This window comes from Mobula hypostoma, chromosome 1 (assembly GCF_963921235.1).
Source record: "Mobula hypostoma chromosome 1, sMobHyp1.1, whole genome shotgun sequence".
Lineage (NCBI taxonomy): Eukaryota > Metazoa > Chordata > Chondrichthyes > Myliobatiformes > Myliobatidae > Mobula > Mobula hypostoma.
The window spans coordinates 103107942-103128860 of record NC_086097.1 but is presented as its reverse complement, the minus strand read 5'-3'; the positions used below and the strand labels follow the sequence as shown (position 1 = coordinate 103128860).

General features: G+C 40.4%; 1 protein-coding gene across 4 annotated transcripts in view; it reads right to left on the bottom strand.

The window, feature by feature from the left end:
- The window catches only part of LOC134349599 (tau-tubulin kinase 2-like), a 350526-nt gene that overhangs the window by 152036 nt on the left and 177571 nt on the right, over positions 1-20919 (bottom strand). For 3 of the 4 annotated variants that reach the window (XM_063054164.1, XM_063054174.1, XM_063054168.1), the window contains exons 7-9: positions 18737-18802; positions 9029-9121; positions 1800-1925 (exon numbers count right to left, since the gene is read on the bottom strand). In XM_063054164.1, coding sequence (XP_062910234.1) covers positions 1800-1925; positions 9029-9121; positions 18737-18802 — 285 coding nt within the window. Of the gene's footprint in view, positions 1-1799; positions 1926-3315; positions 3556-9028; positions 9122-18736; positions 18803-20919 lie in introns of those variants that run through there. The other variant, XM_063054181.1, reaches the window with a different exon arrangement.

Sequence of the window (20919 nt, the reverse complement as noted above, 5' to 3'; positions counted from 1 at the left end):
ACCAGCTGGAAAAATGGGCTGAAAAATGGCAGATGGAGTTTAATACAGACAAGTGTGAGGTATTGCACGTTGGAAGGACAAACCAAGGTGGAACATACAGGGTTAATGGTAAGGCACTGAGGAGTGCAGTAGAACAGAGGGATCTGGGAATACAAATACAAAATTCCCTAAAAGTGGCGTCACAGGTAGATAGGGTCATAAAGAGAGCTTTGGGAAAGTTGGCCTTTATTAATCAAAGTATTGAGTATAAGAGCTGGAATATTATGATGAGGTTGTATAAGGCATTGGTGAGGCCGAATCTGGAGTATTGTGTTCAATTTTGGTCACCAGATTACAGGAAGGATATAAATAAGGTTGAAAGAGTGCAGAGAAGGTTTACAAGGATGTTGCCGGGACTTCAGAAACTCAGTTACAGAGAAAGGTTGAATAGGTTAGGACTTTATTCCCTGGAGTGTAGAAGAATGAGGGGAGATTTGATAGAAGTATATAAAATTATGATATTATTTCCACTGAGGCAAGGGGAGAAAAAAACCAGAGGACATGGGTTAAGGGTGAGGGGGGGAAAGTTTAAAGGGAACATTATGGGGGGGCTTCTTCACACAGAGAGTGGTGGGAGTATGGAATGAGCTGCCAGATGAGGTGGTAAATGCTGGTTCTTTTTTAACATTTAAGAATAAATTGGATACATGGATGGGAGGTGTATGGAGGGATATGGTCCGTGTGCAGGTCAGTGGGACAAGGCAGAAAATGGTTCGGCACGGCCAAGAAGGGCCAAAAGGCCTGTTTCTGTGCTGTAGTTTCTATGGTTTCTATGGTAAGAAGTGCATCATATCCTTAGCCAGTGTGCATTGTGGTAACTAAATTGTGAAGGTGTTCTTTAAGAGCAAAGTGACAACTCTATTAATATTGTTCAGTTCAGAATTTCAGCTCGGCTCAGGTAAAGGCAAGGATAATCACTGCATGGTGAAAACAAATACTAGAAGCCAAACCACTCTTGCATTTTATTTTAAAAGTGCATTAAATGGGTGATTTTTTTTGCAAGATCCAATCTGCATCCAAATCTTTTGTGGACCTGACAAGCTCCTCAGGCATCTTTGTATTTAATGTCAGCAAGATTAAGGAATTGATGACTTTTGGGAGAACTGGAGAACACACACCAGTCCACATTGAGGGGCTGGTGGTGGGAAGGGCGAGCAGCTTCAAGATCATGGGCATCAATATCTCAGAGGATGCAATCATAAAGAAGGCATGCCCATGACTATACTTAATCAGAGGTTTGAGGAGATTTGGTATTTCACTAAAGATTCTAATAAATTTCTACAGAGGTACCATGGAGAACCATCTGACTGGTTGGTGGAGTATCCAATGTGCAGGATCAAAAGAGGCTGCAGAGGGGTGTAGATTTATCCAGCTCCATTATGAGCAAAATACTCCCACAACATCAAGGTCATCTTCAATAGAAGGTGCCTCAAAAAGACGGCACCATCTAATCTAATCCATCATTAAGGACCCTCACTATCTGGGACTTGCCTTCACTACCACCATCAGGGAAGAGGTACAAGAACCTGAAGATCTTTTAGGAACAGCCTTTTCCACTCTGTCAACTGACTTCTTAATGGTCCATGAACCCATAAACATCATCTTGTGATTCCATTTTTGCACCTTTTTTTTATCTTATGGAACTTAGAAATTTATAGTATGTATTAAACCGTACTGCTGTCACAAAACAACAACTTTCATGACATCTGTCAGTATATTAAACCAGATTTGAGATTCTGGATATTACACTGCATATTTACCTGATAATCTGGTTTTGTGAAATAATCTAAACAGAGGACATGCTCCAGAAATGAAGCAAATTCTTGTGGGAGATGCTTCAACATAAGGCGGTGATCATATTTTTCTTTTATTAGGCCTACTTGTTCCTATAAACAAAACAGAATAGAAACATTTAGACCATACACAATCCAATTATCAAAACCAAGATCCACACACTAGTCTCATTTTATTCTCTGCAGAGTCCCATCAACTCTCTTCAAATTCAACATTCATTTACACTAGAAACCAACAGCAGTAGCCAATTAACCCAAGAACTTGAACATTTTTAGTAGCAATGATCAAGGGTGTTTGGGCTCCGGTAGGGCAGGGGTGATGATAGAAGCGGAAACATTTGGAGCATTTAAGAAACTCTAAGCTAGGCACATGGATGATAGAAAAACGGAAGGTGATGTAGAAGGGAAGGATTAAATTGATCTTAAGAGTAGTTAAAATGCTGGCACAACATCATGGGCTGAAGAGCCTGCACCGTGCTGTAATGGCCTATGCTCATAAACCTGCAGAATGGCAAATAACTGATAAAATTCAGCACCAATGTGGGATGATACAATTTGGTCAGAAGGTGGAAGTTTGGGTGGGGTAGATGATAACAGGACTTTGGAATCCACCATATCCACGAATTACTACAAATTACACTACCAGCTAGCAAGGTCATTAACCTGAAGCAAACCTGTTTTGAACTTTCTTTGGTTAGACTATGCCTAGTTTACTGTTCTGGATCTGATTGCCATACAATTAAAAGGACAACGGAGTTAAGTGCAGAGGAGACTATCAGTATAGCAAGGATATGGAGTGCAAAGGTATTCCACCCCAAACCCTTTGTTTACATAAGTGAATATTCCAACTGGGGGTTTTGATCAATTTAACCGAGAATTTTGATTTGTGAATTACATGATTTTTTTTTACAGTAGAGCTGAAAGACACGAAAAGTGTAAAGCATGAAAAACTAAAAATTCAAAAACTAAAATATCAGCAGTTCAAAAATATTCATCCCCTTTGCTCAGTACTTAGTTGAAACACCTCTTGCAGCTATTACAGCCAGCAATTGTTTTGGATTAGTCTCTATTAGTTTTGCACAATGTGACGGAGCAAGATTTGCCCATTCCTCCTTGCGAAATTGTTCAGGCTGCACCAGCTTAGTTGGGGAGCACCGATGGACAGCAATGCCAGAGATGTTCAATCAGGTTGAGGTCAAGACTCTAAGGGTATCAATTATCTTCATTTGAAGCCACTCCATGGTTGCTCTGGCAGTGTGCTCCGAGTCATTGTCCTGCTGAAAGATTAGCTTCCTCCCCAGTTTAAACTTTTTGGCAGAAAATAGCAGGTTTTTAGCCAGGATCTCTTTGTATTTAGCATTCCACTTGCATTTCACTTTCATCAATCCCATCAATCTTGACCAGATTTCAAGTCCCTGCTGCTGAAATCATCCCTATAGCATGATGCTACCTCCATCAATCTTTACAGTCAGGATGGTGTTACCTGGCTGATGTGCAGCATTAGATTTATGCCACATGGACCACTTAGTGTTGAGGCCAAAAAGTTCCACTTTAATCTCATCTGAGCACAAGACCTTCTTCCACATCTTTAAGTGATGCTTTGCAAAGTCTTTACAGGCAAGGATATGTTTTTTTTTAAAGCCAGAGTTTCTTCCTTGCCACTGTTCCATAAACAACCTTTTTGTACAAGACCTTAAGAGATAGTGGAGCCATGAACTTCGTCTCCAGTTGCAGTCACTGACTTCTGCAGCTCAGAGTGACTGTTGGTGCCACATTGAAATCAGGTGATCCTCCAATTTTCTACATCAACAAATTGGATAAGTTGGTAAGTTGACAGTATTGCACCTGAGGAAAGTTAGCAGAGTAATTACAAAAGGGATGAATACTATTTCAGCCTCAATTTTGGTTTTTAATTTTTAGAAAATTCTTGACAGGTTTTGGAATTTTTCTTTTGATTTGACATGATGCACATTGTTTTGTAGATTAGCTCAAAAAATCCTACTTCAAGAAATTTAGAAAAAGACAGTAAATTGTGAAAATAATTATGGGTGCTGAATACCTTTCAAGGCACTGAACATACCTAATGAAAGGATGAATAGATTGATAAAAATAAGCTGAAAGTGAGACTGGGCTCCAGGCTTTGCAATATATAAACACATACAAGACTACAAGATGAATATCGGAGTAAAGAGGTCCTTCTGCAGCTGCACAGGGTCCTGGTGAGACCACACCTGGAGTATTGTGTGCAGTTTTGGTCTCCAAATTTGAGGAAGGACATTCTTGCTATTGAGGGAGTGCAGTGGAGGTTCACAAGGTTAATTCCCGGGATGGCGGGACTGTCATATGTTGAAAGATTGGAGCGACTGGGCTTGTATACTCTGGAATTTAGAAGGATGAGAGGGGATCTGATTGAAACATATAAGATTATTAAGGGATTGAACACGCTGGAGGCAGGAAGCATGTTCCCGCTGATGGATGAGTCCAGAACCAGAGGCCACAGTTTAAGAATAAGGGGTAGGCCATTTAGAACGGAGTTGAGGAAAAACTTTTTCTCCCAGAGAGTGGTGGATATGTGGAATGCTCTGCCTCAGAAGGCAGTGGAGGCCAAGTCTCTGGATGCTTTCAAAAAAGAGATGGATAGAGCTCTTAAAGATAGCGGAATCAAAGGTTATGGGGAGAAGACAGGAACAGGGTACTGATTGTGGATGATCAGCCATGATCACAGTGAATGGCGGTGCTGGCTCGAAAGGCTGAATGGCCTACTCCTGCACCTATTGCCTAAGACATAGGAGTGGAATTAGGCTATTCAGCCCATCAAATCTGCTCTGCTTGGCTTTTTATTATCTCTCTCAATTCCACTCTTCTTTCTTCTCTCTGTAACCTTAAGACACTGACTAATCAGGACCTATCAACCACAGCTTTAAATTTACTCAATGTCTTGCCCTCCACAGCCGTCTGTGGCAATTCATTACCCTCTGGCTAAAGAAAATCCTCATCTTTTTTCTAAATGGACATCCCTCTATCCCGAAGCTATGTCCTCCGTTTCAAGATTCACCCACGATAGGAAATATCCTCTCCCTATCCACTCTATCTAGGCCTTTCAATATTCAATTAGTTTCAATGAGATCCCCCTCATTCTTCCAAACTCCAGTGAGTACAGGCCCAGAGCCATGAAAACACTCCTCAAACATTAACCCTTTCATTCACAGAGTCCTCCTTGTGAACTTCCTCAAGACCCTCTCCAAAGTCAGCACAACTTTTCTTTGATCAGGGGCCCAAAACTGCTGCCCAGCAATGCCCCAATTTAACCCTAGCCTAATCACAATGACCAATTAACCAAGCCTAATCACAGTACCATTTACAATGACCAATCACAGGACAATTTACAATGACCAATTGACCTACCAACTGGTCCGTCCTTGGACTGTAGGAGGAAAACCACGCGGTCACGGGGAGAACGTACAAACTCCTTACAGGCAGCAGCAGGAGTTCTAATCCTCTAGAAATGAATGCTGTAATACCATTAACTCAACCTGCGAGTTATCCTTTAGAGACAATAGGTGCAGGAGTAGGCCATTCAGCCCTTCGAGCCAGCACTGCATCCAGAAAATAGTCGACACTATTATTCCTTCTACCAAAGTACATGACTATACACTTCCCTACACTCTATTCCATCTGCCACTTCTTAGCTCATTTTCCCTGTCCAAGTCGTTCAGCAGGCTCCCTGCTTCCTCAAAACTAACTACCACCCCATCTATCTTTGTATCATTCACAAACTCGGCCACAAATCCACCAATTTCGTCATCCAAATCATTAATACATAACTTGAAAAGAAACAGTTCCAACAGTAACCCCTGCAGAACTTCACTCATCACCATTAGCCAAGCGGAAATGGCCCCCTTTATTCCCACTTTTTGTCTCCTGTCAGCTGCCTTTCTATCTATGCCAATATCTTTCCTGTCATACCATGGACTCTTATCTTGTTTAGCAGCTTGTGTGGCACCTTGTCAAAGGCCTTCTGAAATCCAAGTAAACAACATCCCCTGAGCCTCCTTTGTCTATCCTGTCTTATTTCCTCATAGAATTCCAACAGGTTTGTTAGGTAAGATTTCTCCTTAAGGAAACCATGAAACCATACAGCCTATTTTACCATGTGCCTCCAAGTACCCTGAAACGACATTCTTTGCAGTCTACTCCATCACCTACCCAACCACTGAGGTCAGACTAACTGGCCTATAATATCCTTCCTTCTGCCTCCCTCCCTTCCTAAAGAGTGAAGCGGAGTTTTTAATTTTCCTGTCCTTCAGAGCCTTTGCAGAATCTAGTGAATCTTAAAAGATCATTTCATTAATGCTTCCACAGTCTTTTCAGCGACTTGATTCAGAACCCTGGAGAGTAGTCCCTCTGGTCCAAGTGACTTAGCTACCTTCAGACCTTCAGCTCCCTAAGCACCTTCTCCTTAGCATTAGCAATTGACTCACTTTTTGCCCCCAGACACTCTTGAATTTCTGGCATACTGCTCGTGTTTTCAACAGTGAAGACTGACGCAAAATACTTAAGTTTGTCCATCATTTCGTTGCCCCCCATCACTACCTTTCCAGTGTCATTATCCAGCAGTCTGATATCTACTCTCACCTCTTTTACTCTTTAGATATCTAGGAAAAAAACTTTTGATATTCTCTTGTATATTATTGGTATTTTTGCCTTCTCTTTTGCTTTTATGCTGTCTTTGACTTCCCTTGTAAGCCTCTGTTGCTCTTCCTCCCTTTAGAATACTTCATCTTTGAGATGCATCTCTCTTGCACCTTCCAAATTGCCCTCATTGCTGTTCTGCCGTCATCACTGCTAATATCCCCTTCCAATCAATGTTGGCCAGCTCCTCTCTCATGTAATTCCCTTTACTCCACTGTAATACTGAGATCTCTCACTTTAGCTTCTCCCTCTCAAACTGCAGGGTGAAGTCTATCACATTATAATCACTGCCTCCGAAGCAACACACACAAAATGCTGGAGGAACTCAGCAGGCCAGGCAGCATCGATGGAAATGTTTTAGGCTGAGATCCTTCTTCAGGACTGGACAGGAAGGGGGAAGACACCAGAATAAAAAGGTGGGGGTTTGGGGAAGGAGTATAGCTAGGTGATAGGTGAAGCCAGCTGGGTAGGAAAGGTAAAGGGTTGGAGAGGAAGGAATCTAATAGGAGAGAAGAGAGGATATAAGAGAAAGGGAAGGAGGAGGGGATCCAGCAGGAGGGGATGATCAAGGAAGAAAGAGGCCAGAGTAGGGAAAAGAAGAAGGGAAGGGGAGGGAAAATTTCTTATTACTGGAAAGAGAAATTGATATTCATGCCATCACGTTGGAGGCTATCCAGATGGAATACAAGGTGTTGCTCCTCCACTCTAAGAGTGGCCTCATTGTGGCACAAGAGGAGGCTTTAGACTGATGTGTCAGAACGGGAAATCGGAATTAAAATGTTCGGGCACTGGGAAGTTCTGCTTTTGGCGGTTGGAGTGGAGGTGCTCAACAAAGTGATCCCCCAATTTATGACAGGTTCACTAATGTAGAGGAGTCCTCACCAAGAGTGCCAGACACAATAGATAACCCCAGCAGATTCACAGGTGAAGAGTTAACTCACCTGGAAGGACTGTATGGGGTCCTGAATGAAGATGAGGGAGAAGGTGAGTAGTCAGATGCAGCACTTTGGCTGCTTGCAGGGATAAGTACCAGGAGGGAGATTAGCGGGGAGGGATGAATGGACAAGGGAATCATGGAGAAAACGAACTCTGCAGGAAGCGGAGATGTGGGTGGGGGAAGTTGTGTTTGGTGGTAAGATCTCATTGGAGATGGTGGAAGCTGTAGAGAATGATGTGTTGGATGTGGAGGCTCATAGAGTGGTAGGGGAACTCTCGTGACTGTTAAGGCAGCGAGAATATAGGGTGAGTGCATGTGTCTTGGAAATGGAGAAGCCAGTGAAGGCAGCATCAATGGTAGAGGAAGGGAAACATCGCTCTTTGGAGAAGGACATATCTGATGTCCTGGAAAGGAAAACTGCATATTGGGAACAAATATGGCAAAGATGAAGAACTGAGAAATGGGAATAGCTTTCTTTTAAAAAAAAAACAGGAGACAGAGTGGGAAGTATAGCCAAGATAACCGTAGGAATTAGTAGGTTTAAGAAAGACGTCAGTCGACAGTTTGTTTTCAGAGATGGAGACAGAGATATTGAGAAAGGGAAGTGAGGTGTCACAAATGAACCAAGTGAACTTAAGGGCAGGGTGGAAGTTGGAAGCAAAGTTGATGAAATTGACAAGCTCAGCATGCCCACAATATTGTATTTGCCAATTTCTAACTGTGCTACAAGATCATCTACTTCATTCCATAAAGGGTTCCTTTACACAACACCCAATCCAGAATTACCTTTCCCTCATGGTCTCAACCACAAGCTGCTCTAGAAAGCCAACTCAGAGGCCCTCTACAAATTCTCTCTCTGGGGATTCAACATCAACCCATTTTTCTCAATCTACCTGCATATGATTTGTCTATGATCTTCTTCGTTACGATTCGGTGATGCCCACAATGTCATACCTGCTAATCTTTAACTGTACTAAAAGATCATCTACTTTATTCTGTATACTGCAGAATATAACAACTTCAGTCCTGTATTCATCACCCTTTTTGATTTTGTCCCATGTTACACTTCACCTCATACCACCGACCCAATCATCTGCCTGTCCTTCCTCTCAGTTTCACTACATATTGCATCTACTTGAATACAAACTGCCCCATCTTCATATCTACAGAAAACAACTGTTTCAGTTAAACGGTGCAGTGTAAGGTTTAGTCACCAACCTGTGCTGAGTTAATCAGTTAAATTATGTTCTCTATCTTGAGTTTTCAGATTTACTCAAAAATTACATAATACCAGCTTGTATATACAAGTATCAGCCTCATAAATATTTAATTATACCTAATTAAAGATAATGTAATAATGATAGACACAGCAGACATATAAACCCAGTGGTAAAGATTTAGTCCCTGTACAAAAGAACCCATGTAATTATTCACAACAATGCTCTGTCAAACATATACATATTTTTCCTTAATTATGTGCATACATAATTAACAAAAAGGAAATAAAAATCTTCTAGCACCAGAATGCATCTCAGATTTGTGTTTCAGCTTATTATTTCAAGAATACCTTATCCTTTATCTTCCTCCACGGTAGTTGCCCAACAACGAATTCCACCAACATGTAAAATAAGGACCAGAGATCATCATGTCGGCCCATTTCCTGTGTTTTTAATTTTTAAAAAATCAATAAAAGTTAAAATAATGCCAGTATGCTAAAATAGACAGGAAGTAATACAGAACAATTCTACTTTGCAACAGATTTGGACTACTAAAAATCATAGCTAGATTTATAATGAGTCAAATGCTAATACAGTGGCATACCTTTACTAAAGCTTTCTAAGCAAAATAAATAAAGGCAACATTTCCTATTGTATCAACTGATTTATGATTCTATCTGATAAAGGAGCACAATACATTGGCCAATCAAAGGATTAGCATTATGTTAAACACAAGAGATTCTGCAGAGGCTGGAAATATTAAGCAGCACAAACAAAATGCTAGAGGAACTCAGCAGATCAGGTAGCAACTAAGGAGGGGAACAACACTTGATATTTCAGACTCAGACCCTTCATCAGGACTGGAAAGGAAGTGGCAGAAGCAATAATAAAAAGGTAGGGAGAAGGAAAGAAATGCAGCTGGCAGGTGAGACTAGGTGAGAGGGGAATGTGTGTGCATGGGGGAGAAGGAATAGTAAGAAGCTGGGAGGGTATAGCTGGAAGAGGTAATAAGCTACAAAGAAAGAAACTAATAGGAGAGATCATGTGATGAGAGGAAGGAGAGAAAGGGAGGGAGAAGGAAACCAGAGGGAGGTGATTGTCAGGTAAGAAGAGAAGGGGTGAGAGGACAATCAGAATGCGAAATGGAAAATACGAGTGAGGGGGGAGAAAGTACTGAAGGTTGGAGAAATTAATGTTCATGCCATCAGGATGGTGGCTATACAGATAGAATATGAGGTGTTGCTCTTCCAATCTGAATTTGGCCTCATCATGGTATTAGAGGTGGCCACAGACAGACACATTCAAATAGGAGTGGGAAGCTGAATTGAAATAGGTAGCCACTGGTAGGTCCTGCCTTTTGTGGCAAGACAGTGTTAAGGTCTGTGATGGGTCTCACCAATATAGAGACCACACCAGAACTACCGGAGAAAAATTTGACAGATTTACAGGTGAATTGTTGCTTCACCTGGAAGGACTGTGAATGGTGGTGAGGGAGGGTGTAGGGGCAGGTATACCATTTGTCATGCTTGTCATGCAGGGGGTAACTTAGTGGGGAGGGACGAGTAGTCAAAGGAGTCACAGAGAAGAATCCCTGTGGAAAGTAGGGGCGTGGGTGCAGAAGGCTTAGTGGTAGGATCCCATTGGAGATGGTGGAAGTTATGGAGAATAACGTGCTGGATACAGAGGCTTATGCTGGCAACATGCTGATTCTTTCTCTGACAAATGTTAAACAGCTACCTAAGCCTTCCAGTTTGGAGAGCAACAGTTCCATATTTTAATCTTCCTTGCACATTCAGTTCTATGGAGGCATGGTGAATTGGAACAGGCGCATAATTGCATCTGGCATCACAAGGTTAGCCACAGGGCAAAGTGGAGCAGGCTTCATTATGCATGCACTAAAAAAAACTTCTCAAAATAATAAAGTTTTGCAGTTGATTAACATAATAGGATCAAAGTTAATTAATTTAATTATAATGTCTAGGTACTAGACCATTCATCTTTATTTATTGATCCACTTACCTTAATCAAAAAGTCAAAAAGATGATTGTACAGAGCAAAATTAGTTAGAAATTAAAATTCCTGACATCAATATCCTGAAAAAAAAATCACTTCACTCTTCACTATTTCAACCAGTAAATCTGACACCTTTAGTCTTCACCCATTCTAATGGTTAAAAGTATTATATCTAGTTTTGCGACTCTCATAACTAGGCTGGCTAGCCAAAGCTTTGCATGAAATTCAACCATTATGACAGAATCTGCAGATGCCCATCATCCTTTTTTTTTGTAGAGTTGAGGTAGAGAAGAGCAAAAAAAAATTGCACTGCAATATAGATCCAATGGTGCATGGTGTCTCGCAAGTGACTGTCAGAATAATGTGATCTCCACTTGAAGAGCAATTTATTTTCTGAGGCTGGTCTTGCTCGATTTATTTGTGAAGAGTTGTAGCTGAGTAATGCATCTTCATTGTGCAGTGGCTGTTCACTGGTTCAGAATCCATGATTCAGTGCCCAATAAAGAAGCCTCTCAACTATTGTCCATCAGACAGAAGCTTACTGTTGCTGGGTTGGATTGCCAAATAATTACCCATTTGTATCTGCCTCTCTCTCCAGTAAGATTGTACAATGTAATCCAAATATATCGTGAGGGAAATTTGCTCACTCAGAGGCTGATCTACATATGGAATGAGGAGCCAGAGAAAGTGAGGTAGGGATATTAACAACATTTAAAAGATACTTGGACAGGTACATGGATAGGAAAATTGAGAGTCATATGAGCCAAATAAAGGTAATAGGACCTAGCTTAGATGGTTGTCTTGGTCAGCATGGATCAGTCGGACTGAAGGGTCTTTTTCTATATGATATGACTCCATGATCAGTACCAGATCAATAATGCATGAACTGATCATAGAAGGGTTTATATATTTCATGAGAGAAATGCTATGGTCTGAAAATTTATTAAAATTAAGTGCTATCCAATAGTCCTTATACCTTTGTATGTGACAGGTATGAAACTATAAAAGTGTTATCTTGAATCTAATACAAGTAGAAAATGCTATCAGACCAAATAGTGATGCAAAACTATTCATATTTTCTAAAACAACATTAATCAAAAGTTAAAACTTTATTCAAAACAAGATTTTTGGATTCAGATATGCTAAGTACACAAATGCGGAGTATAGTCGTCGTAGGAGATAACAAGCCTCATCCATAGTCTTACACAATATATGCACAACCATTGGCTACAGTGAAAGAATGATCTGACACATGATTTGATGCCTGCTATTTATTAGAATCATAACAGATATTTACTGACAAGTTTATTTAGCACTGAATAATCTGTCATCAGTCACTTCTTTGACATACAGTTGCAAGAAGTTTGTGAACCCTTTGCAGTTGCCTGGTTTTCTGCATTAATTACTCATAAAATGTGGTCTCATCTTCATCTGTCACAATAATAGACAAACACAATCTGCCTAAACTAATAACACACAAACAATTGTACTTTTCATGTCTCTATTGAACACATTGTCTAATCATTCACAGTCCAGGATGAGAAAAGAATGTGAATCTTGTATTTAAAAACTGGTAGAACCTCCTTTAGCAGCAATAACCTCCTCCAAATGTTTCCTGTAGCTGCTGATCAGACTTGCATAACAGTGAAGAGGAACTTGAGACCATTCTTCAATACAAAACTGTTTCAGATCATCAATATTTCTGGGATACCTTGCATGGACAACCCTCTTCAGGTCAAGCCACAGCATCAAAATTGGGTTAAGGCCTGCACTCTGACTTGGTCATTCCAAAACATGAATTTTCTCCTTTAAACCATACTGTGGTTGATTTACTGTCATGTTTCAGATCATTGTCTTGTTGCATCATCTAAATTCTATTAAGCTTCACGTGGTGAATCACTGGCCTAACACTCTCCTGTATAATTTTTAATTCATTGTTCCCTCAATGATTGCAAGCTGTCCAGGCCTTGAGACAGCAAAGTAACCCCAAACTATGATGCTCCTTCCACCGTGCTTCACAGTTAGGATGAGGTTTTGGTGTTGGTGTGCAGTGCCCTTTTTCCTCCAAACATAGCAATTTGCTTCTCTGCCAAAAAGTTCAACTTTTGTCTCATCTGTCCACAGAACATTGTCCCAGAAGAATTGTGGAACATCCAAGTGGTCTTTTGCATACTTGAGATGTGCAGCAATGTTTTTTGGAGAGCAGTGGTGTCCTTCCATGAACACCATTGTTGTTCAGTGTTTTTCTTATAGTGCACACATAAACAGTAAGTTCAAGAGATTTTTGCAGGTCTTTTGCTGTTACCTTTGGGTTCTCTTTCACCTGCTTCACCACTGCACGGTGTGCTCTTGGTGTCAACTTCACAGAATGCCCACTCCTCGGGACAGTAGCAACAGTACTGATTTTCCTCCTTTTGTAGACAATTTCTCTTACTGCGGACTGATGAACACTCAGGTCTTTAGAAATGTTTTTGCAGCCTTTTCCAGCTTCATGCATCCTGACAATTCTTCTTCTAAGGTCCTCTGAAAGTTGTTTTGATTGAGGCATAGTGCACATAAACAGCTCATTCTCGAGAAATGCAGGCTCCGTCAGTAACCTGACTGTGTGTCCTTTTCATTGGGCAGGGCACCTCTACAACCCACACCTCCAATCTCATCTCATTGACTGCAACACCTGACTCCAAAAAGCTTTTGCAGAAGGCATTATCCCAGAGGTTTACATACTTTTTTGAACCTAGGATGCAATTGTTTAAATGGCGTACTCAGTATTGACGAGAAGTAGTATAGTTGTTTGTGTTGTATTAGTTTAGGCAGATTGTGTTTGCTATTATTGTGACTTAGATGAAAATCAAAATGAAAACCACATTTTATGAGTAATTAATGCAGAAAACCAGGTAATTGCAAAGGGTTCACAAACTTTTTCTTTCAACTGAATGCATTATTCTATACTGTTTTAGAACAGATCTTAGACCTCCAAACATCTGTCCATACCCATAGCAGCCAGCTTCATATGAGGAATTGCAAAAATATTTGCTAAGTCAGCTATGAATGAGCAAAAGCTCTCATCACATTTGGGGCACGAAAGGAACTATATTTAAACCATAAGACACAAGAGCAGATTTGGGCCATTCGGTCCATCATCTGCTCTGCCATTCAATTATGGCTGATATATCTTCCCTCCTATTCACCTTCTACTCTGAAGCCACGCCTCTTGTCCTAGACTCTCCCGCCATTGGAAATATCCTCTCCACATCTATTCCATCAAGGCCTTTCATGCCATGATTCTATGCCAGCTAGAGATTTTCTTTTCCACATCAGGTAATAGTCTAGTTTTGGACTATAAAATAGTTGTACAGTGGTGCTAGAATGATTGTGAACTCTGTAGAATTTTCTCTATTTCTGCATAAATATGACCTAAAATGTGATCAGATCTTCACACAAGTCCTAAAACTAGATAAAGAGAACACAATTAAATAAATAACACAAAAAAATTACACTTGTTAATTTCTTTATTGAGGAAAAATGATCCAATATTACATATTTTTGTTGGAAAAAATGTGAACCTTTGCTTTCAATAAATGGTGTGACCCCTTGTACAGCAATAGCTTCAACCAAACATTTCTGGTAATTGTTGATCAGTCCTGCACATTGGCTTGGAGGAATCTGAGGCCGTTCCTCCCTACAAAACTGCTTCATCTCTGGGATGTTGGTAGGCTTCCTTGCATGAACTACTTGCTTCAAGTGCTTTCACAACATTTCTATAGGATTAATGTTAGGACTTTGACTCAGACAATCCAAAACACAAATGTTCTACTTTTTAAACCATTCAGTTGTCTTTTCAGCTCATTGTATTGTTGCATTATCCAACTTCTATTAAGCTTCAGGTGACGGACTGCTACCCTGACGTTCTCCTGGAAGGTGCCTTGATACAATTTTTAATTCATTGCTCCCTCAACGATTGCAAGTTGTTCAGGCCCAGAGGCAACAAAGCAGCTCCAAACCATTATGCTCCTTCCACCATGCTTCACAGTTGGGATTGTGCTTTTGGTGTTGGCATGCAATGCCCTTTTTCCTTCAAACATAACAATGTTGAGAAGAAGAAGAGCAAGGTGGCATGCCTGAATGACTATCGACCTGTGGCTCTGACATCAATTGCTATGAAGTGCTTTGAGAGATTGGATATGGCACACATCAACCACAGCCTACCGGTCAACCTCGATGCTTTGCAATTCCCCTACCGGAGCAACAGGTCAATGGCAGATGTCATCTCTCTGGCCCTACATTCCTCCTTAGAACACCTGGAGAATAAAGACGCATACGTAAGGCTCCTTTTCATTGACTATAGCTCTGCCTTTAATACCATCATTCCAAATAAACTGATTCCTAAGCTCCGGAACCTGGGCCTTAACACTCAGATCTGCAGCTGGATCTTCAAATTCCTCACAGACAGGACCCAGGCTGTAAAAAATAGGGGACAAGCTCTCCTCTACAATCACTCTGAGCACCGGTGCCCCACAAGGCTGTGTACTCAGCCCCCTGCTGTACTCACTGTACACCCATGATTCTGTAGCCAAGATTCCATCAAACTCAATATACAAATTTGCTGATGACACAACAACTATAGGCCGTATCTCGGGTAATGACGAGTTTGAGTACAGAGAGGAAATTAAGAACCTGGTGGCATGGTGCGATGACAATAACCTATCCCTCAACATCAGCAAGACGAAGGAATTCGTTGTTGACTTCAGAAGGAGTAGCGGAACGCACGACCCAACTTACATCGGTGGTGCACAAGTGGAACAGGTCAAAAGCTTTAAGTTCTTCAAGGTCAATATCACAAATGACCTGACTTGGTCCAACCAAGCAGAGTTCACTGTCAAGGAGGCCCACCAGTGCCTTTACTTCCTGAGAAAACTAAAGAAATGTGGCCTGTCCCTTAAAACCCTCACTAATTTTTATAGATGCACCGTAGAAAGCATCCTTCTAGGGTGCATCACAACCTGGTATGGAAGTTGTCCTGTCCAAGACCGAAAAAAGCTGCAGAAGATCGTGAACACGGCACAGCACATCACACAAAACAATCTTCCATCCGTGGACTCACTTTAGACTGCACGCTGCTGGAGCAGTGCTGCCAGGATAATCAAGGACACGACCCACCCAGCCAACACACTTTTCGTCCCTCTTCCCTCCGGGAGAAGGCTCAGGAGCTTGAAGACTCATACGGCCAGATTTGGGAACAGCTTCTTTCCAACTGTGATAAGACTGCTGAATGGATCCTGACCCGGATCTGGGTCGTACCCTCCAAATATCCAGACCTGCCTCTCGGTTTTTTTTGCACTACCTTACTTTCCATTTTTCTATTTTCTATTTCTGATTTATAAATTAAATTTTTAATATTTACTAATTTTAACTATTTTTAATATTTTTAAATATTTAATATTTGTAACCCAGGGAGTGTGAAGCGCAGAATCAAATATCGCTGTGATGATTGTACATTCTAGTACCAATTGTTTGGCGACAATAAAGTATAAAGTATGTGCATTTCTGCCAAAATGTTCAACTTCTGTCTCATCTGTCCACGGAACATTGTCCCAGAAGAATTGTGGAACATCGAGGTGGTCTTTAGTAAATTTGAGATGAGCAGCAACATTTTTTGGAGAGCAGTCGTGTCCTTCCATGAACACCATTGTTGTTCATTGTTTTTCTTATAGTGGACACATAAACAAGAGACTTCAAGTTTTGCTGTTACCCTTGGGTTCTGTTTCACCTGCTTCAGCATTGCACGGTGTGCTCTTGGTGTCATCTTTGCAGGATGCCCACTCCTAGTGAGAGTAGCAACAGTACTGAATTTCCTCCTTTTGTAGACAGCTTCTCTTACTGTGGACTGATGAACATTCAGGTCTTTAGAAACGCCTTTTTCAGTTTCATGCATCTCTACAATTCTTTTGCTAAGGTCCTCTGAAAGTTGTTTTGATTGAGGCATAGTGCATATAAACAGATCTTTCCTGAGAAGAGCAGTCTCTGTCAGTAATCTGACTTTTGAGTGTCTTTTTTTTTAATATAGAACAGGGTACCTTGACAACCCACACCTCCAATCTCATCCCATTGACTGGAACACCCGACTCCAAATAGCTTTGGTCAAAGTCATTACCTCCTCAGAGGATCACATACTTTTCCCATATTGGATCATTGGATACTGGATCATTTTTCCTCAATAAATAAATGAACAGATATAAGTTTTTGTATCATTTATTTAACTGGGTTCGCTTTATCTAGCTTTAGGACTTGTGTGAGGATCTGATCACATTTTAGGTCATATTTATGCAGAAATAGAGAAAATTCTACAGGGTTCACAAACTTTCTAGCACCACTGTATATATTTAGAACAACACTGAGATCAATCTAAAGCTACCCTCCTAACCTAACTGTCCATTTTTCTATCATCCATATGCCTGTCAAAGAGTTTTTTCAATGTCCTACTGTATCTGCCTCTACCATCACTCCTGGTGGGGCACTCGAAGCACCCACCATTCTCTGTGAAAAGAACTTACCTCTGACATCCCCTCTATACTTTCTACCAATCACCTTAAAATTACGGCCCCTTGTATTAGCCATTCCCAACCTGGGAAAACATCTCTGGCTGTCCACTATCTAACAGATAATTCTTAAAAGCTGACCAATATTTATATTTCAGTTTCGAATATTATAAATCTTCTATAAATTCCCAATTGCAATTAACGCTTTTGGTCTAATTAGGAAATGCATGTGTCAAATGTATTCTTTAAAATAACTTTGAATTAGAACTTTTATAATTTAATGCTTTACATTTTCAGTTAAGTTGCAAAGTTTGTTTTGCAACTAAAAGCAAAATAAAACAACTGCAGATGCTGGAAATCTAGCCATAGCAGAAATGTGGCTGAGGAAAGAGCAGGATTAGCAGCTTAATGTTCCAAGAGATGGATGCTATAAATGTGAGGCAAGTTGAGGTGCAATTAAGAAAGGAGAGGGAGCTACTTCCTTGATGAAAAAGGTCATAGCAATGGTCCCTAGAAAGGATATTCTTGAGGAATTATCCAGTGATGACATATAGGCATAACTTAGAAACAAGAAGGGAATAGTTGCTCTGATGGTTTTGTATTTTAGGATCCCCATTAGTCCGCAGGAATTATAACGGCAGATATTTATGAAAGAATGCAACTAGTTGTAAACATAATAGAGCAATATTGGTGGGAGATTTTAACTTTCCCAAATGTGGTTGGGCCATCCATAGTGTAAATGGATCAAAGTGGAATTTGTAAAATGTGTCTAAGAAAGTATCCTTGATCAATATATAGAAGGGCCTACAGTGGACCTTCTCCTGGAAAATGAGGTAGGGCAAGTAGAAGAGCCTGTCAACTGGCCCTTTGAAGGCAGTGACCATAAGTATATTAATTTTTACAAATTGTAATGAAGGATATAACCAGTTCAGGTGAAGGTCCTGAACTGGGACAGAGCAAATTTTGGAACCATTAAGTGAGATGTTGCAGAGGTTGACTGGCCAAGATTGCAGTAAGTATCTGCAAAGTGGGAAGCCCCTAAAGGTGTGATGTCAAGAGTTCAGAGTCCTGGTAACGTGAAAGATATGTCTGCAAGGTTTCAGGACGCACTTTCAGTGGGGATCATATGTTCAGAGGTTATTGCTACAGCATCTTACCTCAGCCCTCAGCTTCTCTGCCAAATAACAGCTAAGAGCAACAACTTGGGACATAAACACCTCCAAGTTACACTCCTCCTGACCGATACAGCTATCTGTCCCTCAGAGTTTTGGAATGGAAAAAGTGAACATTGTTAAATTATGTGCATTTCTTACAACTTCCATTTTCAGAAGAAACTTGGAGTTTTAGTCATTAAGTACCATGATGAGTTCAGAGAAAGCCATCACTGGTTCTAGTCTTTCCACATTAGCACCAATTATGGAGAAATAAAAGACAACATATGTGTTCAAAATATTGTCAGCATATTTATGTTTGTATATAATTAACCTTTCATAAAACATCATTACTTACCCGGTTTTTATGTGCATTAATTGATGCATAGCGCACTGTGCCTCTGAACCCTGCCACCACCCGAGGCTGGAAAAAATCAGAAGGAAAATAGAATGAACCTTTTGTGAAACTATATATTCTTTTCAAATGAGGAAGAAGTGACAACTAAGTATTTCAGTTAACGCCAGAGCAGAACTAATGCACTAATGAACTCTGGTAGCACCTCCATCAAAATTGACACAGCTCCAAATGTGTCCATTATTTGCTTCTAAATTAATCCGATAGAGGCAAATGACTGATTTCCACCCTGGCATTGCCTAATAAGTAAGCTCAGCAAATGCACTTTAACTAATCAAGCACAAATGAAAATAGCTCAAGGGACCTTCAATCCTATTCGCCTTCAGTTTCTATTTCTTTTATTTGAAGTCATCTTGCTGAGTGTCCTTGTGATAGATTATTTACATTTTAATGCCTAATTTCAGCCTCAATTGAGTTTCTTTTTGCAATTCAAAATGATTAATTCATTGGAAATAAAGAACCTGAACAATCATTCCTTGTGGATTTTGCAAAGGTGAAATTTTCAACCTGCAGAGCAGCTTAGAGGGTGAACATTTAAATAATGCCTTGAAGATGAAAGAAAAAGTCCCAAATTGACTCAAAGCAAAGGTCATCTAGGTGGCAAGTTTTTCTTACACAGTCCCTGACATCAGACTACTGGAAAAGGCACTCTGAGTTTTGCCATAGAAGTAGTTTATCAGATGAATTGAAGAACAGACTCGCAGATTAAAAGTCCTTCTGAAGAAATGCACGATACCCATCATCTCTTGGCATGCTCAAAGTCTCAATGACTGCTTAAAGCAGAGGCATTTAGAATTGACAACCAAGACCATGCAGTAGAAGCTCAAAGAGACATTTGAAAATGTTGGATGGTCCAGACTGCTCCACAAAGCACCCATCCAACTCATCAGGCATAACTGCCCTATCTGTCTAAGAATTCACAGTCGTACACTGGCCTCGATGACCATTTCAAAATCAGACTGGAAGTCAATCGTCTACTTAAAGCACAATCTGTTCTTCTGAGCTTCTTCCACTCTAGCTAATTGGATCCAGAACTGAGAGCTTAATAAAATGTCCTTTTATATGGGACTGATAGGGTTAAAACTGTTCACCTAGCAGGAACATAGATTTGTTGGGCCTATTCGTCAGCATCAGACTGCCAACCAAGATCTAACTATATTATATTTCAGCTGAGTAAACAGAAATTCTAATTTGCACCATCTGTTGCCAATAGTACATTTTAAAATAATTGAACTAAACGCTGAAATTCAATGCAAATGCAGATTATGCAATCCTTTAACACTGAATTTTCAGCCTCTCTGCTGGCAACGTATTCATGCTCTTAGACTACAAGGCCAGGAGAGGATATGGATCTTGTGGCAATAAGGAAAAGGAATTCACTTAGTATGTCTCTGTATGCTCATGAGATGCCACACTGCAAGGGAAGGCATCAACACAGCAGCAGTCTGGTGCAGCTCCAGATGAGATGACTGTTAGACTATTTCAGGACAACCTCAAAAAAAACGAAGTGTATTGGTGTGTAGCTTTATGAAGCATTGGGCATACAATGGTACATTTTGTTTGTTTAGATCAACCTTAGAGATTCAGTTTTAATCAAAAAACACAAACATCAAGAGTACGCCACTGAAATTCTCAAGCCCACTTTATGAGTCAATAACATCACATTCAATCCGCCATTCAAACCAATATTCCCATCTTGTTCTCATTAATCTGAGAGGGCTCCTATACCAATAAAGAATTTTTTCAAAGTTTACATGCAAGGATAAAGTTTAAAAGTTCCAAGTAAATTTTTTAACAAAGTACGCATGTCACCATATACAACCCTGAGATTTGTTTTCTTGTGGGCATACTCAGTAAATCCAAGAACTATGCAAGAATCAGTGAAAGACCATAACAAAAGGGCGACAAACAATCAGTGTGCAAATACAAAAGGAAAAAAAGAAATAATTAGCAATAAACATCAAGAACATGAGAGTCCTTGAAAGCAAGTCCATACAAAGTGAGAACCATTCGCTTCAGCAGTCTGAGGTACCCACCTGCTCCAAGCAGGCTCAATTATACCAATGCCCAAGAAGAGCGTGCTGATCTGCCTCAATGACAATCGCCCAATTGCACTTGTGTCCTCA